Source organism: Pongo pygmaeus, chromosome 3 (assembly GCF_028885625.2).
Source record: "Pongo pygmaeus isolate AG05252 chromosome 3, NHGRI_mPonPyg2-v2.0_pri, whole genome shotgun sequence".
NCBI classification, from domain to species: Eukaryota; Metazoa; Chordata; class Mammalia; order Primates; family Hominidae; genus Pongo; species Pongo pygmaeus.
In genome coordinates this window covers 45536645-45556625 of record NC_072376.2, presented here as the reverse complement: position 1 = coordinate 45556625, position 19981 = coordinate 45536645, and the positions used below count along the sequence as shown (strand labels likewise).

General features: G+C 32.6%; 1 protein-coding gene across 1 annotated transcript in view; it reads left to right on the top strand.

Moving 5' to 3' along the window:
- The window catches only part of GABRG1 (gamma-aminobutyric acid type A receptor subunit gamma1), an 83380-nt gene extending 64447 nt beyond the window's left edge, over positions 1-18933 (top strand). The window contains exons 8-9 of the mRNA XM_054486409.1: positions 3955-4169; positions 16419-18933. Coding sequence (XP_054342384.1) covers positions 3955-4169; positions 16419-16685 — 482 coding nt within the window. The 3' untranslated portion in view covers positions 16686-18933. The remainder of the gene's footprint in view (positions 1-3954; positions 4170-16418) is intronic.
- Positions 18934-19981: the final 1048 nt, after the last annotated feature.

Here is a 19981-nt window from a genome sequence, read left to right as displayed (position 1 = left end):
TTGCTAATGAAGTCAATTTTTCCAAAGGGCAAGTAGCTGAAAGGAACAAGATGCTCCCTGGCTTCCGTGGCTTCTGTCATGTATAAAATGTGTATTTATTCTGTGAATACTTGAGAGTTGCCTGGAGTTGCCTGTACAATAACATTGATTAACAGGGTAATTGTGATTCATACTTGACAAAATAGACTTTTACTATTTTTCTGTAACAATCTATTGCAATAATCAAATCATATAACAAAATAAGCGACTAATTACAGTATAGTTATTTAAAAGAAAATGATAACCTGCAATCAGGTATTGATATATGAAGAAAACTTGTTAATCAATTGATTTACCCCCAAAATCAGTGAAAGACACATGAATCACACTGCTCATAATTGTGTCTTAAAAATATGTAAAGAAAGATGAGACAGTTTCTATTTTTAACCACAAAGAAGTTTATATGTGATTTCTATGATAGCTTATAAATGATTTCATCTAATAAGTACAGTAAAATGCAGGTCACATAAAAGTGACAACAACAATGCTTGAGGCACATGGGTCTATATTTGAAAAAGAAGTTCTCTTGGGCATCTAAACAGGGGTATTGACATAGCTAGTGGACAAAATCCATTCATACCTTAATTTTGTTTCCTTTCATTGTTTAAAATTATTTTATAAGTTGTATAAATTATTTTAGGTTCTTTGTATGCTACTATAACTTAAACATAGTATTTTTGTTTCTATTTCCATATTTTTCTGGGAATGTAAATTAGTATAACCACTATGCATAACAGTTTGGAAGTTTCTAAAAGAATTTGAATGGATTATTTATGCCACTGGTTTTGTATAAAGTTATATGCTAGAGTGTCATGAAGAGAAAAGCCAACTGTGAAGTCGTTTTTGCATAAACTTATTTTTGTTCAGTATTAGCATATCAATCATAAAGATAAGCACAGCCAGATGTAACTTGACAAATATCTCTTGTAATTGTGTACCCTAAGATAGAGAATTACAATTGCTTTAAATATACATGCACACACATATCATTGAAAGACAATTTCCTGAACTCAATGAACTCAACCTTGCTTTTTACTAAAATTTATCAAATGCTTTCTGTAAAACAAGCAGTGTTTTTGGTGCTGCAGTGTTAACAGTGAATAAAATTTTAAAACTTCGTGTTTATGGTGTTTACTTTTTAGTAGAGAAAACAGGTAATGTACAAATGTAAAAGGCATACAATAAAATTTTAGTGAGTCATGAAGGCTGTGAAGAGATAGCAAAATCAATGTTTAGAAAATGACAGGGTGTGAGTGGTGTGATATTTGATATTTTATATTGTGGAGTCTCAATAGATACCTCTGATGATGTGGCATTTGAACAGTGACCCAGTGAAGTGTGGTGCTAACCTGGTGGATATTGGGCAGAAAGATATTCCAGGCAGGGGGAACCATATGGTTTTTGAAGCCAGATCTTCCTGCTATGCCATGCTTTGGGGTTCAGAAAAATGACAAATGTGGTTGGAGCTGAATGAATAGTCACAGAAAATAAATTTGGAGAAGGGGCCAATAGTTAGATCATGTAAATTTTTGTGGGCCATTTTAAGGACTTTAAATTTTATTTCAAATGTGATGGGAGACTATTGTAGGATCTTGAGTAGGGGAAGCCATGGAGAATATATCAATGATATCCAAAATATTTTCTCAATATCCTGTTAATATCCTAAGTGTTTTTTATTATCAAGGACTCAGAAATATTCTAATAGAAAATCCACCATGTTCTTCTCAAGATAATGACAGTGATAATAATTACTAAATTAAATAAATGTCTGGAAGCAAAGTTCTGCTTAGTTTTTTTGCCTTATTAAAAAAGAATGTAACAGAAACTTAATAAAGTAAAATTTACTGCAGTCATGGATAATAAAATGAAACCACACATTGGATTTAAGATTTTTCAGATAGAGGACATAATTGTGGAGCCAAGAAACACTTTGGAAACCTACTTGGGCTGACGCTGGGAACAATGTGATTTAATAAGCTTGTGTGGGAGATGAGGCAAAGGGAGACTTGTATATATCATTTTTTTTTAGCCTTTACCATAACAAAGCCTTTAAAATGTACATTTAGTTTCAAAATAATTAAAGTTAAAGCTGTAAGGAATAGTGGGAGAAATAAACAAATCTGCAACCATACTGTTTTCTCATTCATTGTTAGAACTACAAGAAAAAGTTAATTAGGATATAGACACTTTGAAAAGAAATCATCGTCAACTACTTTACCTGATTGATATTTATAGGACACTATACCTAACTTCAGAGCACACAATATTTTCAAGTGCATATAGGTCATTAAACAAGATATTACTAAAATACAAAACACAAAAATTTTCAGAGTATATTTTCTAGCAAAAAAGGAAGTAAATTAAAAATTAATAAAAATAATATAACTGACAATGGCCTTGTATATTTGGAAATTTTTTAAAAAGACAAATAATTAAATTAAGTACCTTTTGTGTATATTTACTACAAGTACAAAGCAAGATATTACTGTGTTTGTTTTTTTTTAAATGAGAGGCACAAAGGAGTTGAAAAACTTTGTTAAGATCATAGAGCTAATAGGTAGAAGAGTCAGAGATTAAACCTAAATTTGTCTCGTAATTCCAAATTCATGACAATTGTTATCGCCTTTAATATTTTCTCTAATCCTAAGAAATGATAAAAGTGAAATGACAGGTTTGTGAGTAGAATTTTTAGGGTGTGTTTCAATGGAGACATGAGGGGAAGATGTGGCTGTTGCCTTCACTATACCAAAGAGACTGTTGCTGCAGCTGTTTTTGATTTACTTTTCATCGTAAATGTTGTCACAGTAAATATTGGTCAAATTAAGAAGCATTTAGCATTATATTTAGTACTTTTAAGAGTGTAAACAATTCCCCCATGGGGCCATATTTACTGGGAAAACGAATGAGGATTATGAAAGTTTAGGTTAAAAGAAATATTAGCATATGCATCTGTAATTTAGGAGACCTAAGATTAATAGTGGTAAGAACCACACGAAGACTGATGAGAAACAGATCCCTTCAAGGATACACATACAGGATTGGGGGACATCCCAATTATACATGCTGACTTCTCAAAAATAAAAGGATTTACTCTGTGCTTTCAAAGCAGTATTCCCTTGATATAACTGTGCCAGTATTCCTCATTTAAACATTGAAATTAAAAAGTAGGTTTAACTCAAGTTATTATATAACAAAAAGCTATGTTAGTTTGGATTAATTTTGACTGTATATGTATGGTGGGAAATGTCAAGTCACTGTCACTTCAATTAGATAGAAGAATATCTGTTGCTTATGTGAAGTCTAGGGGTAGGTATTTCTTTTTTTTTTTTATTTCATGGCGATAGAGTGCATTACAGTATGAGAGATTCAGGCTCCTTCTGGCTTTCTCCTGTATTGTGAGTAAATTTAATTTCCAATATTATCCAATGTTTTAAGATAGTGCTGTTGGTCTGGCCATTGTATTCCAGCAGAAGGCAATGAGAAGAAGGGAATTCCTTGTCTCTTTAATGCTGTCTTTCAGATATTGTGTGCTGCCTACATTCTTGACTTGGTTCCCTTTGGCTAGAAATCAGCCTGTGGCCACACTCAGCTGCAGAGAGATGGCAAATAAAGTTGTTCTGGGCAATCACATGCCAGCTAAATATTTCATATTCTATTACAATGGAGGAAGGGAAGAAAGGATATCGGGAGTCAGCTTGCACTCCGCAGTAATTTAAATGATTAGAACTCACAGAAACACAAAGAGCACACTGGACACAATGTTGCTATGGCTACCAATAATTATTAATATAAATTACTAGTAATCATATTTTTTGTTTCTATTTTTTAATTTCACTCACAATATTGCCAAATCAGATGGAAGAATAAATGTGGTCTATTATTTTTCATTTCCTGTTTTGTTTCCTCTCTCCATAGGTATCACTACAGTTCTGACAATGACAACCCTGAGTACAATTGCCAGGAAGTCTTTACCTAAGGTTTCTTATGTGACTGCGATGGATCTCTTTGTTTCTGTTTGTTTCATTTTTGTTTTTGCAGCCTTGATGGAATATGGAACCTTGCATTATTTTACCAGCAACAAAAAAGGAAAGACTGCTACTAAAGACAGAAAGCTAAAAAATAAAGCCTCGGTATGTGAAAAAGAAAAATTTCTATTTCATAAACCTCAACTTACTTAGAGATACTCTTTTGAATATTTATGTGTTTGTTTACAGAAATAGGGATGCTTGAGACTCATAACCAAAGACAAATAATAAAGTTAAGATGAAACTGGAGTACCTAACATTGCTCACCAAGAAAAATGTATTTCTGTTTTTTAAATATCTCCCATTGGATCCCCTGTGTAAAGAGTGGTTTATTATGGCTTGAATTTTCCCACAGTGGTAGATTCTTTATACCTCAAACATTATTTGTGATTTACCTTTGATTCGATTTTTGTGTTAGGATTTACATTTCTAACAAAATTACCTTACTTTTAGTGATGAAGATTCCTCTTTAATGGTAGTATCCAGCTGTGTTCAAAAGTCATGACCACAACGTTCTTTTTTTGTTTTTGTATATTTGTATTATTTTACTCTCCCATCTCAATCATATAATTACCTTAACTTATATGACATCAAGTCTAATATATTAAAATGGATTCTACTGATTCTAATATACTCATGTATGGGATTATTGACTATGATTATATTTTATATTATCAATTATAGCAACCTGAAAGTAGTATCTAACACATGTTGAATGTTCCAGACACTCTGCAGAGCATTTTACACGCATGATTTCATGTATGCTTAGAGCAACCATCTAAGTAGAGGTTCAGTGATTTGCACAAGAACAGCCTTAGTAAGTGAAAGATGCAAGACTCAGACCTGGGTCCTTTTTGGTGCCAGAACTCAAGCTTGTGACCCTTCCTTTATATATCCTGTTCTCATAGGGCTTAGAAAAGTAGACATTTATTTTTCTAAAATTAACAAGAAAACATTTAATTTAATAAATGCTTTCAAAGATTTGTTTCAAAATACTCAAATAAATAAGGAATGTATCAAATAACCAGGCATTAGTGGCAAGCTTGTAAGCCTACCTTAATGTATATATAATGAGTTTTCCATATTATCCAACTTTTTAAGTTCTAGGAGTCAATGCATTTTTCCCTAATCTTTTTTCATTGGTTTCTTGATAAAACTCTGCTATACTTTTAAGTTATGTTTTACTTTTCATGTTATATTCCAAGAGAAAAACCTGGTGTATTTTGCTTTCAGATACCCACAATATTCCAAGAAAGCAAAGCACATTGCTAGCAGTACAAATTTGATTACTTGCATTGTAGAATTAGCCCATGACTCCGTCAACTTCACATCATTTTTTCTTATCTACCAGATATATTTTGGCTCCTGAATGGACAAATCAGAAGTCAACTGTAATATCCATTGTTAAATTTTTAGATAAAGAAAAATGAATGCTTTCTTTTTTTTATTTTATTATTTATTTTATTTTATTATTATTATTATTATTATACTTTAGGTTTTATGGTACATGTGCGCAATGTGCAGGTAAGTTACATATGTATACATGTGCCATGCTGGTGCGCTGCACCCACTAACTCGTCATCTAGCATTAGGTATATCTCCCAGTGCTATCCCTCCCCCTCCCCACCCCACAACAGTCCCCGAAGTGTGATGTTCCCCTTCCTGTGTCCATGTGTTTTCATTGTTCAATTCCCACCTATGAAAATGAATGTTTTCTACAATTTTCCTTTCATGAAAGCCATGCATCTTCTCTGGATTTTCCATTTTATCATTTATTCATCTATATCTAAGCTGGATTATTGCCTTGAAAGTTTTATTTCTGGAAAGTTTGAATGGAGACGTTTAGAATAAAAATAACTAATAGAGAGGCCAGGCAATGTACAATCTCACATCCATTCTCTAATTTCATTCTAAGAGTAAATAATTTAGGTACCACTATTATATTATCAAAGGACACAACCAAAACATGGCTACTCTAGTGTGATAGCTAATCAGCTTGACTGCAGATCATGTACACTCAGCCACAGTTCCAATGGCACACTTACTCAAGAGAGCTGGATTATTCTAGTGTAGACTTCAAACTTATGATGTTATTCAATCATTCATTAACTATTTATTAAGGACTTCCATAATCTAGGCATTGTTCCAGAATCGTTATTATTTTTAATCCATATGTTAAGTAAGTCTTTCAAATTTAGCATCAAGCCCAGGTTGCAAACTACTAATTATGGAAAGGTAAAGAACAAAAATTAAATGATAATATTGAAGTACTAAATGGCAAATAGCAACAGTTAAATTGACATATTATAATTGACTACTTGAGTACCAAAAATATTTTCTTTACTGCCATTGATAATGAAGTTTGATAGTCTCTTTTCTTTGTTCAGTTATGTACTTTATGAGCTCTTTTGGTCCTAAATGATATTTTGAGTGAAAAATCAGGATCAGTAATCAAATCTGACTCCTTGCATGGTTCAGTGTACAGCCATATGGTCTTGCTAATCAGGTAAATCAGAATGTACTTTTATGAGGAATAGGCAACTCTGTTTGCTGTTGTCTCAAATCCTCTATTTAAGGGCTTTCTGGCATCTACATTTTTCTTTGGTTGCAAGATGTTGTAGCATCTTGCCATTAAGCCTGTATTAAATGTTTGTGACTTCACCCCCTCCTTCCGCCTTTCTCTCTCCTTTCCTCTTTGTCTTTTCTTTAGTCTCCCCATTTCTTTATTAAAATTCAGAGTAGTTTAAAATCCAGCATTTTCCCTCTTAAAAAAAATTGTTTAGGGCTATAATCAGGCTGGGATGCAATACTTTGGCTAGAGAGTTGCTGAAAGGTCAACAAGTCTGTTATTAAGCAAAATGAAAATCATTTTCCTGACATCTTGTTGACTGCTTAACTGAGAATCTCAGAATGTTCAGATTTTTTTTGAAAGAGATAATACTTGAAAAAAATAGATTTTTAGCTTCAATGAACTGCCTAAAAATATAAATTGATAAACACCCTTTTTAACTTACTCGCCACATGAAATATCGGGCCAGCTTGCTTGCTCTCTCTTACTCTTTCTCTCATTCTCTTCCTTTCATTTGTCTTTTATGCTCGCTTTCTATTTTTCCTTCCTTGCTTTTCCTTTCTCCCTTCCCTTTCCTTCCTTTCTTCCTTCCTTCCTTCCTTTCCTCCCTTTCCTTCCCTTCCCTTCCTTTCCGTTCCCTCCCTTCCTTCCTTCCTTCCTTCCTTCCTTCCTTCCTTCCTTCCTTCCAGTAAGAAGGTTACTTAAACATTGTAAAGAGTCAGTGCATGATGGGATATTTTCAATAGATAGAGTAACCATTTAGTACCAGTTGTGACAATGACCATATGATGCTTCCCTGAAGTATATAGATACCACCACCAACAGCTCTTTTTTCTACCTTGGAAGAACCTTCCTTCTTTCCTTCCTTCTCTATTCCATTATTACCAAATTTTTCTTCCTTCTATTTGATTGTACATGTCAATGACATTTTAGATTGTTTCATATGTCCATCCAATATATTATTACTAATCGGTAAGTATATAATTCAGGTGTATTTGTGCCAAAATTTATTTTCAAGAAAGTCTAAGAAGTTAACTTAAATATGTTGAACTATGGAATCAAGACATTTTATGCAACAGATAAAGCCACTAGTAATAAACCGAAAGGCACTAGTAATAAATTAGCCTTTGCCAAGTGAAGAGTAGTTGAAACTTGAATATTCGGCCCATAGGCTAGCAGAAATCTCAGAAAACCATGTTGTACCTACTTCAGGGGCCTGCTATAGCCATTTGAGGATTGAACTTACTTATTTTTAGTTTCCTGCTTTTATTAAGATGTGAAATTATAGAAATTTATTTATCCAGCTATGGATGAGACACTATGGAGACAAAAAAGAGATAGAATGTATTCTTTGCTTTCAGGGATGATTACATCCAGTTGTGAAAAAATGCATTGCAAATACAAACATAATAAGATACAATATAAATAATAGTCCAAGATAAAGATCAAAATTAAACAAAGAGTCTGTGAGGGAATTAACAATTAGATGAATAATTTCTCATATTTTTCAGAAGTAGGGTATTTTGATAACAAATACACAGAAGATATTTTATTATTTTTAAATAACAATATTTTTTTATTTTTTATAAAAACATAAAATGTATTTTTAAAGGAACTGTTCTTGTGGAAACAGACAGGTATCACAAAGCCAGACCTATGTGGCCTATGCTTAGCATCCCAGGCGGTCTTCAGACATCATGTTACATGGCCTGTGAAACATTGAACAGGCACACAGTGTTGAAGAGAACCTTGTGGAGAGGAGAGGATTCCTTTCATTTCATGTGTAAATAATTCATTCATAAAACATGTAAACTAATGGAAGTTTGGCAAGGAAAATTCCAGAGAAAGTGTGGCTTCACTGAAGTAATTTCTTGAAGAACAAGTTGCAGTTTTTAAGATAACAAATTAGGAAGAACATTTAAGATAGAGGGAACTATGTCAGCTGGGCTGAGCCTTACATGTGAGAACAAAAGTAGACTAGTATAGGTCCCAAGCTGTGCTGTCTAATATAATAGCCACTAACCACATATAGATAGGTTGGGTTAAATTAATTAAAATTAAATAAAATATAATATTCAGTATCTTAGTAGCGCTAGTAGCATTTCAAGCGCTCAATAGCCACATGTGACTTACGGCTATCATATTGAAGACTGTAGATGTAAAACATTGTCATCACAGAAAGTGCTATTGGGTAATGTTTATCTTGAAAATAGGAAAGAAACATTTTCTCTTAGGAAAGAAAATAACCTATGTTGAGGATAGAAAAGTGGTTTATGGCCAGGTTGTGCAAAATGTTTAAAGCCATGCTAAGAACTTACATTTTGTCTTGTTAGCACTGGCAAGTTATACACGTTTTTAAGCAGGGTGGTATATTTCTATGTATGCTTTGAGAAGATAATTAGAAATAATATACAGTATATACTTGGATGGCAAAATAGGCAGGGAGATAAATTTGGAGACTATTGCAATTGTCCAGAAGTAATATAATACTAAAAGCTGAAACCAAGATATTAGGCTGAAAATAATGCATAGCAAGTTTTTGGGTCCCCCCGGCACCGCCCCACCCCACCTTCCTTCAGCAAAGAGAAGATTTTCATTTCAGTCAGTGCATGCCTATTGAATAAACATTTGTCTACCTCTCGGAGTACTAAACTAATGAAAAGCTGTATCAATCCACAGTGTCACAACTTATAGATTCTTTCTTATAATAGTATTTGGCAAAGCTCCCAGGAAGGATTATGTGATATTGGTGAAATGTGAAATACAGCAAGAAGGTTACTTAAACAATTGTAAAGTGTCGGTGCATGGTGGAATGTTTTCAATAGATAGAGTAACCATTTAGTCCCAGTTGTGACAATGGCCATATGATGCTTCCCTGAAGTGTATAGAGACCACCAATAACAGCTCTTTTTTCTACCTTGGCTTCCAAAGAACACTCGTTAATATTTATATTTCTATTTAAAACATCATAGACTATTATAGCAGAAAGGGACCAGATTAATCATTGAGTAAAATTCCCATTTAAAAAAATTAATTTTAACAGTAATAGTGGAGCATGGTTGAAACTAATAAACAAATAGAACAATTCATAAATGTACAAATAAAGAAAATTCTCTACCTAGAACATTTTGTCCCAAATCTCAGAATCAACTACATTGTAACCATTTCTGTTTTTACATTCTTGTAATGAGTATTTTCATTGTATTTCTGATTCTTACTGTACCAAATTTCAAGGTATCTATAACTCTTTGGTACAAAAGAAAAAATAGCTCTTCTGTTGTGTCTTTCTTATTCTCTTTCTCAGTATTTTAACTTACTATTAATAGTTATTGACCTGGCGCGTTGGCTCACTCCTGTAATCCCAGCACTTTGGGAGGCCAAGGTGGGCAGATCACGGGGTCAGGAGATTGAGTCCATCCTGGCCAACATGGTAAAACCCGTCTCTACAAAAATACAAAAAATTAGTCAGGCACTTGGTTAATTTTAAAACTTTAAATAATATATTTAAATCTCTACTTCTGAATTCATGATTGTGATTAATTCTAGTGCCAATTTTATTATTATTCTTTGCAGATAAAACTTTTTTTCTTTTCTTACCTGAAACTTTGCATCATCTTGTTTTTTACAGTGTAAAAAAATTCTTAAGGATTCATATGTTTTCTGTGTTTTGACCTCTTTCATTTCCTCGTTACTTAATATTCTTATGTTTTATTTTTGAGAATGTTATCAATTCTTTGTTCCAATTTATTTCTATTTTCTCCTTGGAAACTACTGGTAGTTAGATTTTCGACTTCCTAGGTTCAGCATATATTCCAGATTTTCTTTTTATCATATTTTAAGCCATTTTTCCATACTATGAGCAGTTTTTTTCAAGATTTCATTTTAAAACTTTTAGCTTGTTAAAAATTTACAATAACTTTATGAATTTCAGAGAGGTCATATTCTCTAACTGTTCTTTGTTCATTTTTCCTTAAGTGGATGTATTACTTCCTCAAGTATTTCTGAGTGGACTAACTAGATTTATGTTCTCAAATTTCCTAAAATATTAGAATCAGTAATTCCAGCTGTTCATTTTCACTTTTCTCCTTTGCATTGCTCACTTACCTCAAAACTTCTTCCTGATTGTTCCCCAAATAGGCCCGGTAAGTTTCGTATGTAACTGTCAAGTTTGCAACCATCGAATTTTACTTTCATACGTGTGTTTGTGGGGCATGACATCTGATTCCTTCCAAATATACACATATACATTCTAAATGATAGGATGATGGCACAATACTAGGACATTTCAGTTCCAACATCAAGAGCCCTAACCTTTCTCCTAGGATAGTGAAAGGTTCTTCTCATTTTTTAGAAGTTATAGAGTTTAGAGATGAGTGAATGCCAACCATCGTCATCTTTATTCTCTACATGCACAGTAGGTGAGCTATAGTTCAAAGGAGTGCACCTGATCTGGAGGTGGACATTTAGCTAACACCATGTTTTCCATTCTATTCATTACTCTCATTCTTCTTTCCTTATATTGAGTGGAAGAGTAGATTCCACAGTCATGTTTTCGTTTACTGAGCCTTTCTGAGATGTGTCTCCTTTTGGTCTGCTTTATCCATTGGCCTATTTCCATCTGTTTTTTGTACTTCAGAAATTTATCAGATCTTGTACTTCAGAAATTTATCAATCTGCTGATTGGCAGCTCCTCGTCCCCAAGATTCACCTACTGGAATTTTTTTTCTGTTTTTTAAGACAAAGTTTCCCTCCATCACCCAGGCTGGAATGCAGTAGTGCAATCACAGCTCACTGCAGCCTCAACCTCCTGAGATCAAGCCATCCTCCCACCTCAGCCTCCCAAATAGCTGGGATTGCAAACACATGCAACTACACCCAGCTAAATTTCTTTTGTTTCCTCTTTTTGTAGATACAGGGTTTTGCCATGTTGCCCAGGCTGGTCTCAAACTCCTGGGCTCAAGAAATCTGCCCACCTTGGTCTTCCAAAGTGCTGGGATTACAGGTGTGAGCCAAAGTGCCCAGCCTTCTCCTGTTGATTTTTTAATGTTGATGGTATAATCTACAGTTTTTGAACATCCCAACTTAAACAGGATTTTGTGAAGGAGTGGTAAACAGTGCTTAGTTTGGCATTTTCACGTGGAATATTTTAAATGGGAAATTAATAATATTATATAGTCAGTATTTCATAATAATATAATCATCAAATAATATTTACTATTCATATTACTAATATTTAATAATTTTAGCAGATGGTATAATTAGCAGATGGTATAAGTAATAATTGTATGTAAATACTGATTTATTTATCACTTCATATTTATTTGATATTAGTATATTTTGGTGCTTAAAATATATTTTATTAGTATATAACTAGACAGAGATATATCCTTAATAGTGAAATTTGATGAATTTCTCAAAATATAGTAAGCTCAGCTATATTCTTAGTAATTTTTGAAATTTTTTAAAAGTATATTTTAAAAACTATTTTATTTAAGGTAGAATATTCTATTCAACTATGTTGCTACTTTTTAAGTTGCTCTAACTGATTTGTTTTTTAATGTTTGCTTTTTTGGGGAAGGCAGGGTCTATACTTGGGAAATTAAAAGATGGGTAGCATAGCTGCACTTCAGATAAATAAGACTTGGAATGTATATATTTTTCTGATTAATTTCTCGTGGTTTAAACGTCAGAAATCTGTGTTTCATCAATATTTTATTTTATTGATATTGTGTTAGATTTTTGTCTATTTTTCTCAGCATTTATATGTCCATTTCTGTTTACTTTCATTGTTCACCGATGTGTAGTTTCTTTCAGTTCATGAACTTGAGTTTTGAGGGGATAGGGGTGGAGGCAGCAAAAATCTAGAAAATTGCCAATTTAAAATGTATTTGCAATAGAACTCTCCATGACACTGCTCACCAGAGATTAGTTCATTTTTTAAATAAACCCCTTGCAGTTTTTCTTCATTTTAGTGCACTTAAAAAATTAATCATTTCTCTCATGAGCAACTAATATCCTCTGAAAAACATGCCATATTTCCATTTATGATAATGCTGTTTCATATATGGAATGTGTTTTCTACCACATAATCTTAAAATTGCCTCCTAACAATACTTTAAAATTAATTTTCATTCTGATTAGCATAAGAGCATATGCTATTCAAGTATCAAGTGACAAGGAAATAGGTACCAATTCGTCTCTCTCCTTTTTTTTACATGATTTTAGTGCTCCATTAAAATTTAGGAATGTAATCAACTATCCCCAAGTTCCATCCTCAAAAGATCTGTCATTAACATTTAATAAGATACTGCCTCTGCTTTTTATGATATAGCTAAGCAAGTTTAATCATGAACTTATTTGTGTTTTGGGCATTTCTCCTTATCCTCAAGGTGCACATTTGTCTCTAATATGAATATTGTGACCTGCATGATGCTTTAATCTTTTAAAAATATCACTAAATGTGAATATTTGCTTCCTTTTGCATCTACTGGATTTTTAATATTTGGTGATTTGGAATCTATGTTTCTTTTTAGAACTAAAATGGACATGAATATAGTTCAAGTTGTAAGAAATGTTAAACTTTTGTATATAATTGTAAAAATGTTTTTCATAAAATATTTAATTTTGTTGACCTATTTCAAAATTTAGGATGAAAACATTTAACAAATATTTGCATGGGAAAAGATGTAAGAGCTTGTTAAAACAATTTTCATAAAATTGGCACTATATTTAGTGTTTAGATAGTGAAATTGCTGAATACAATAAGTTGCAAGATTCACATCTTAAGATAACCCTCAAAATATGTTGAGTTCTGAAAAATGAAGAATTGCTAAAGTTGAAATACTCATATTTTACTTGCCAGCTTATTAAAGGAGTCATTAATTTTTTTCCAGTAACATTTTTTTGTGGTCTAGGACTATTTGTTGTTGCTATTATTATTGTTTGTATGTTTATCTTAGCATGAATTTTATAACCAATTGTGATATAGGCCTCATCAGGAATAAACAGTAACAATTACAACAGTAATGATGTTATCTACTGGCAGGTGATTACTTGCTATGTTTCAAGTATTTTGCTTAGTGTTTTATGTCCATCATCCCATTTAATAATCAAGCAAACCTACAATGTTTTTATTGCCATTTTTGTACAGAAGAAAACATAGAAGCCAAAGAATAATACTTTCACTTTTTAATTATTTAAGTATTATTCAAAATCAAGTATTATAAACACTTAATTCAACATGTTCCAAATAAAACTGTTAATAATGGTAGTTATTACTACTGAGCATGATGGAGCTTTGATCATTTTACATAAGCCATTGAAATTTACTTATCATAGCTATCGTAGAAATTAGGTGCAAATATAATTCCAGCTATGAAGACAGCTACATTGGTAGAATGAGCAGAATTTGAACACCAATTGTTCCCAAGTCTGAGCTTTTAATTCCTACACATCCTCTTTCCCAAATATGGTGCCTTGTGCTTACCCATCACAAACCCCATAATTTTTTTATCCATTCATATCTTCACAAACCTTTTGCATTATCAAAATGTCTTCTTTAGTTTAATTAGATCCCATTTGTCAATTTTGGCTTTTGTTGCCATTGCTTTTGGTGTTTTAGACATGAAGTCCTTGCCCATGCCTATGTTCTGAATGGTAATGCCTAGGTTTTCTTCTAGGGTTTTTATGGTTTTAGGTCTAACATTTAAGTCTTTAATCCATCTTGAATTGATTTTTGTATAAGGTGTAAGGAAGGGATCCAGTTTCAGCTTTCTACATATGGCTAGCCAGTTTTCTCAGCACCATTTATTAAATAGGGAATCCTTTCCCCATTTCTTGTTTTTCTCAGGTTTGTCAAAGATCAGATAGTTGTAGATATGTGGCATTATTTCTGAGGGCTCTGTTCTGTTCCATTGATCTATATCTCTGTTTTGGTACCAGTACCATGCTGTTTTGGTTACTGTAGCCTTGTAGTATAGTTTGAAGTCAGGTAGTGTGATGCCTCCAGCTTTGTTCTTTTGGCTTAGGATTGACTTGGCGATGCGGGCTCTTTTTTGGTTCCATATGAACTTTAAAGTAGTTTTTTCCAATTCTGTGAAGAAAGTCATTGGTAACTTGATGGGGATGGCATTGAATCTGTAAATTACCTTGGGCAGTATGGCCATTTTCCTGATATTGATTCTTCCTACCCATGAGCATGGAATGTTCTTCCATTTGTTTGTATCTTCTTTTATTTCCTTGAGCAGTGGTTTGTAGTTCTCCTTGAAGAGGTCCTTCACATCCCTTGTAAGTTGGATTCCTAGGTATTTTATTCTCTTTGAAGCAATTGTGAATGGGAGTTCACTCATGATTTGGCTCTCTGTTTGTCTGTTATTGATGTATAAGAATGCTTGTGATTTTTGTACATTGATTTTGTATCCTGAGACTTTGCTGAAGTTGCTTATCAGCTTAAGGAGATTTTGGGCTGAGACAATGGGGTTTTCTAGATATACTATCATGTCATCTGCAAACAGGGCCATTAAAAAGTGGGCGAAGGACATGAACAGACACTTCTCAAAAGAAGACATTTATGCAGCCAAAAAACACATGAAAAAATGCTCACCATCACTGGCCATCAGAGAAATGCAAATCAAAACCACAATGAGATACCATCTCACACCAGTTAGAATGACAATCATTAAAAAGTCAGGAAACAACAGGTGCTGGAGAGGATGTGGAGAAATAGGAAGACTTTTACACTGTTAGTGGGACTGTAAACTAGTTCAACCATTGTGGAAGTCTGTGTGGCGATTCCTCAGGGATCTAGAACTAGAAATTCCATTTGACCCAGCCATCCCATTACTGGGTATATACCCAAAGGACTATAAATCATGCTGGTATAAAGACACATGCACACGTATGTTTATTGCAGCATTATTCACAATAGCAAAGACTTGGAACCAACCCAAATGTCCAACAATGATAGACTGGATTAAGAAAATGTGGCACATATACACCATGGAATACTATGCAGCCATAAATAATGGTGAGTTCATGTCCTTTGTAGGGACATGGATGAAATTGGAAATCATCATTCTCAGTAAACTATCGCAAGAACAAAAAACCAAACACCGCATATTCTCACTCATAGGTGGGAATTGAACAATGAGAACACATGGACACAGGAAGGGGAACATCACACTTCGGGGACTGTTGTGGTGTGGGGGGAGGGGGGAGGGATAGCACTGGGAGATATACCTAATGCTAGATGACGAGTTGGTGGGTGCAGCACACCAGCATGGCACATGTATACATATGTAACTTACGGGCACGTTGCGCACATGTACTGTAGAGCCTAAAGTATAATAATAATAATAATAAAGGAAAAAAAAAGTCTTCTTTGCTATTTATTCTCATTTTTATTAAAGTCGATAAATAATATATAATAGCAAAAAAAGATGTGTATAGCACTGTTAATGTTTTAATATAAAATAGAATATACAGTTCATTTTAGTTTAGAATTAGATCCATGGTAAATGATATTTTGGTGGGTCAACTTTCTAAAGGTATAAAAATATATTTTATTTTTCAGGGGTATTTCATTTCTGCTTAATATAATGTAACAAATGTTCTATTACAGAGCAAATTATAATATAAAACATGTTATAATTGAAAATACTGGATTTTTTGAAATCAAGATTATTTTCATTACCTATCAGTCTCCTAGAGTTTGCGTTAAAGGAGCAAACTGATCTTTCCTTATGCTACTTTTTTGATGTCAAAAATTCATTTATTATTGTGCTCAGATGACTCCTGGTCTCCATCCTGGATCCACTCTGATTCCAATGAATAGTATTTCTGTGTCGCAAGAAGATGATTATGGGTATCAGTGTTTGGAGGGCAAAGATTGTGCCAGCTTCTTCTGTTGCTTTGAAGACTGCAGAACAGGATCTTGGAGGGAAGGAAGGATACACATACGCATTGCCAAGATTGACTCTTATTCTAGAATATTTTTCCCAACAGCTTTTGCCCTGTTCAACTTGGTTTATTGGGTTGGCTATCTTTACTTATAAAATCTACTTCATAAGCAAAAATCAAAAGAAGTCTGACTAAATTCAATAGAATCTTTTGTACTTCAGTAACTTGAAGTTTAAATTTAAAATGCAGAGAAACCAATGGTTAAAATGTGAATAGTATTGTAACTATTTTACAGCCTTCAGAAGTAAATAAAGTAGCAGCTTTCAGGCTAATTTACGTGAAACTGATTAGTTGCAAAATCCAGTAGGTTAAAAATTTACTTATATGTTATTATAATTTTTGAATTTTTGAGTTCTATGATTCATGTTTTAAAGATGGAATAATTTTAATACATATTTTGTTTAAATATAATCTATAATTGTTTTGTAATGTAAGACTAATTACTAATATTTATGTAGCAACTTTTGTGCCAGAAAAAAAGACTGTTAATTTGTTTTTTCTTGCTTTTCATTTGATTGCCCTGCTTGAAATATAGTTAGTCGATAACACAAAGCCATAGTTTTCTTGGATTTTCTTCCAAGATATTGTATTCCCAAGAAGAAATTGATTTATTTTTAAACTATCAGTTACTGAAGACTTATGAAAAGGTCAATTTTTACTTGTCTTTTAATCCAGTCCATTTAATCCAATATTAAACAGAACGCCAGTTGCATTTACTTTGGTGATTCGCAAACTTGGAAGGAAGCCACCAGTCACTTTTTAAGAATGCAAGATGAAAAAATCAGGTAAAATCTAACCATTTTATTCTCTGCTTCATAGCATTTATAATGTATGATGAGGTTAACACTGAAATATTAAAATCTGCAAATGCACATTAATGCAAATTAAATGCAGAGAGAAATGATTACTTTTTTCTTTATGTTTTATGAAAGTATTGCAGTCCCTAAAATGAAAATATTGAGGAACATTGCTTGTATTTACTCATGTGGTTAAAAAATTATTACCTGGCAAACTGAGTTGCAGGTCATATTGAGGACAAAATCTTAAATATGTGCTATTAGCATTGTTTTTAGACTAGTAATATGCAGAAAACAGTTTTAGGCCTGCGTTACATATTGCCTCTTCCAGCTCCAAAGTTTTGGACCCTGTCAGTTTCGCAATTACATTATACATTATTATAATATTCTTTTTTTTTCTAGAAACTGGGGGCAGCCTCAAAATCATGTTAAAGAGGGAGTTTTGTTAGAGGCATCTTTAATGAACATGAGTGTGAGAGCTCTCTAAATTCTTAGCATCTCACTGAATGTAAAATCTATCAGTTAATAGTTTTAAAAACGTCTCTTTTGTTAAGAAGAGAGTTAAATTTAGGCTTCAATCATTATAATCCTGTAAGTAGCTTGACATATCAATTGTTTGTAAGATTCATCACATAAATTTCTGGAGAACCACCAGGTTTAGCTTGGAAATAACCTTTAAAGATTGTTTCTGTTGCCAAGACCAATGACCATGATGAAGAGTTTTATGATCACAGCCTACCTTACTTAAGGTTTGAGAGGGAACCTGTCACCTCTGCAATTGTCACTCTAGTTTTTAATGTTATAATTCTGCTACATGGTTAGTGAATGTCTGGCATGATTATACACATGTATTGGAAACATCTAGTTTTTTAAATTTTTAATTAATTTATTTATAGTTTACTGTGTGTTCCCAGCTAACTCTATTTTTTTTTCACTTGCTCATAAACTTCTGAAAAAAAATAAGCATGAATCAAATGGTAATGCCCAATATCCACCAACACTGCTTTTCTTGAATGAACAGCCAAACTAAACTTTGGCCATCTATATATTCATTTACAGATTATTCATACATTCATTTTAATAACATTGAGTACTGATGGATGTTTTGAAAGTGAGCATTCATTTAGGATAAATAAAAAATAAAGTACTCATAAAGAATAAAATACTTTACTAAAATATCGTATGTCTATTTTCATGTTTGAAGCTATAGCTTACTATCATGAGACAGTTTTGATTTTGGGACTCTTTCAAGTGTATCTGAGCATGACTGTATTTTAAAATACTTAAAAGTGCTTGATATAAATAGCTTTTCCTTCTGAACCACAGTTCTGTGTAAAAGAAAAAAAAATAGCTTTGATTTTCTCACTGGTGTTTCATTAACTTGGTTTTAAATGTTGACAATAATTACAAGTGGAAATAAAATTTGTAAATATATGAAAGATGCGTTTCCTTGTATATACCGTAAAGCAAGCACTTTGTTTTCAAAGCAAGTGGTACTTTGATCAGTTTTATTTAAATGTGTGATCAGAAAGAATGGTGTACAAATTGTATTATTTCTAAAAATAAGAATAAAAAGGTAAAACTACATTTAGACTTCTTTTTCAAGAAATTAAATACAGCTTTTTTTCAAAGCTGATTCAGTTCATTTCCTGTTCCTCTCTTCCAAGTATAAGTTTCACCATCTTGAGAAATAATTTTTTTAAAAAAAATCTTCCTCTTTCTCTAGAGAGTTATATGATAATTTATTGAATTTATTGGAACTTGATTTTCCTGGATGATTTCAATGTTTTTAATGCTAACATAGACCCCAAAATTAGATATAAAGAATTGGAAAGGATACCTGGAGCAAAAGGAATAGGATCATTTGTAAAAATGTTTGTTTATGTAGACATATCCTCTAAATATGTGACCAGGATCTAGAAATTCTGAGAGGAGAAAATGTGATTTTGGATTTACAATGACAGGGTAATATTCTATTTATCTTTGAATTCCACAGACAAAATTAGGCTCACTTAAATTAATTTTCGTAAACCCCAGTAAGTTCTAAAAAAAAGTAAAAAATACATAGAATACTTGAGAATTTAGCAGGGACAGGGAAAAATTTCCCAGTAAGTCTGAAGTCTTGATATAAGTGAGAATTAGACAACTCATTGGAGGCATTTTATTTTAAGTTAAAGACAGATTTCACTAATAAATTTTTAAAATTTATCAACTTTAAATTGAAGCACAGTAAATGTGTATAAATATGAAGGCAATCATAAGGATTTTTTTATTTGTGTTTCCATATTCTGGCATTGGTATATCATCATAAAATAGACAATGTTTTTGTCTCAAGACAAGAATAAAATTGAAATCTGCATTCATGCCAATTCAGCATAAAAAAGAATAGGCTACAGTTCTCTCACTCCAAGGGCCGCATAGTTATAAATGCGAAATTATATTCCAGGTCAAAATTTGTGAAAAATACACAAAACACTTTTATTTTACAAGAGAGGAGCTTTAAATAAGATGATTTTAGTAGACTGAAATAAATAACCAGTATTTAAGTAAATGTATAACAAATGAATAAATACATGCATAATATTTTCAAAGTT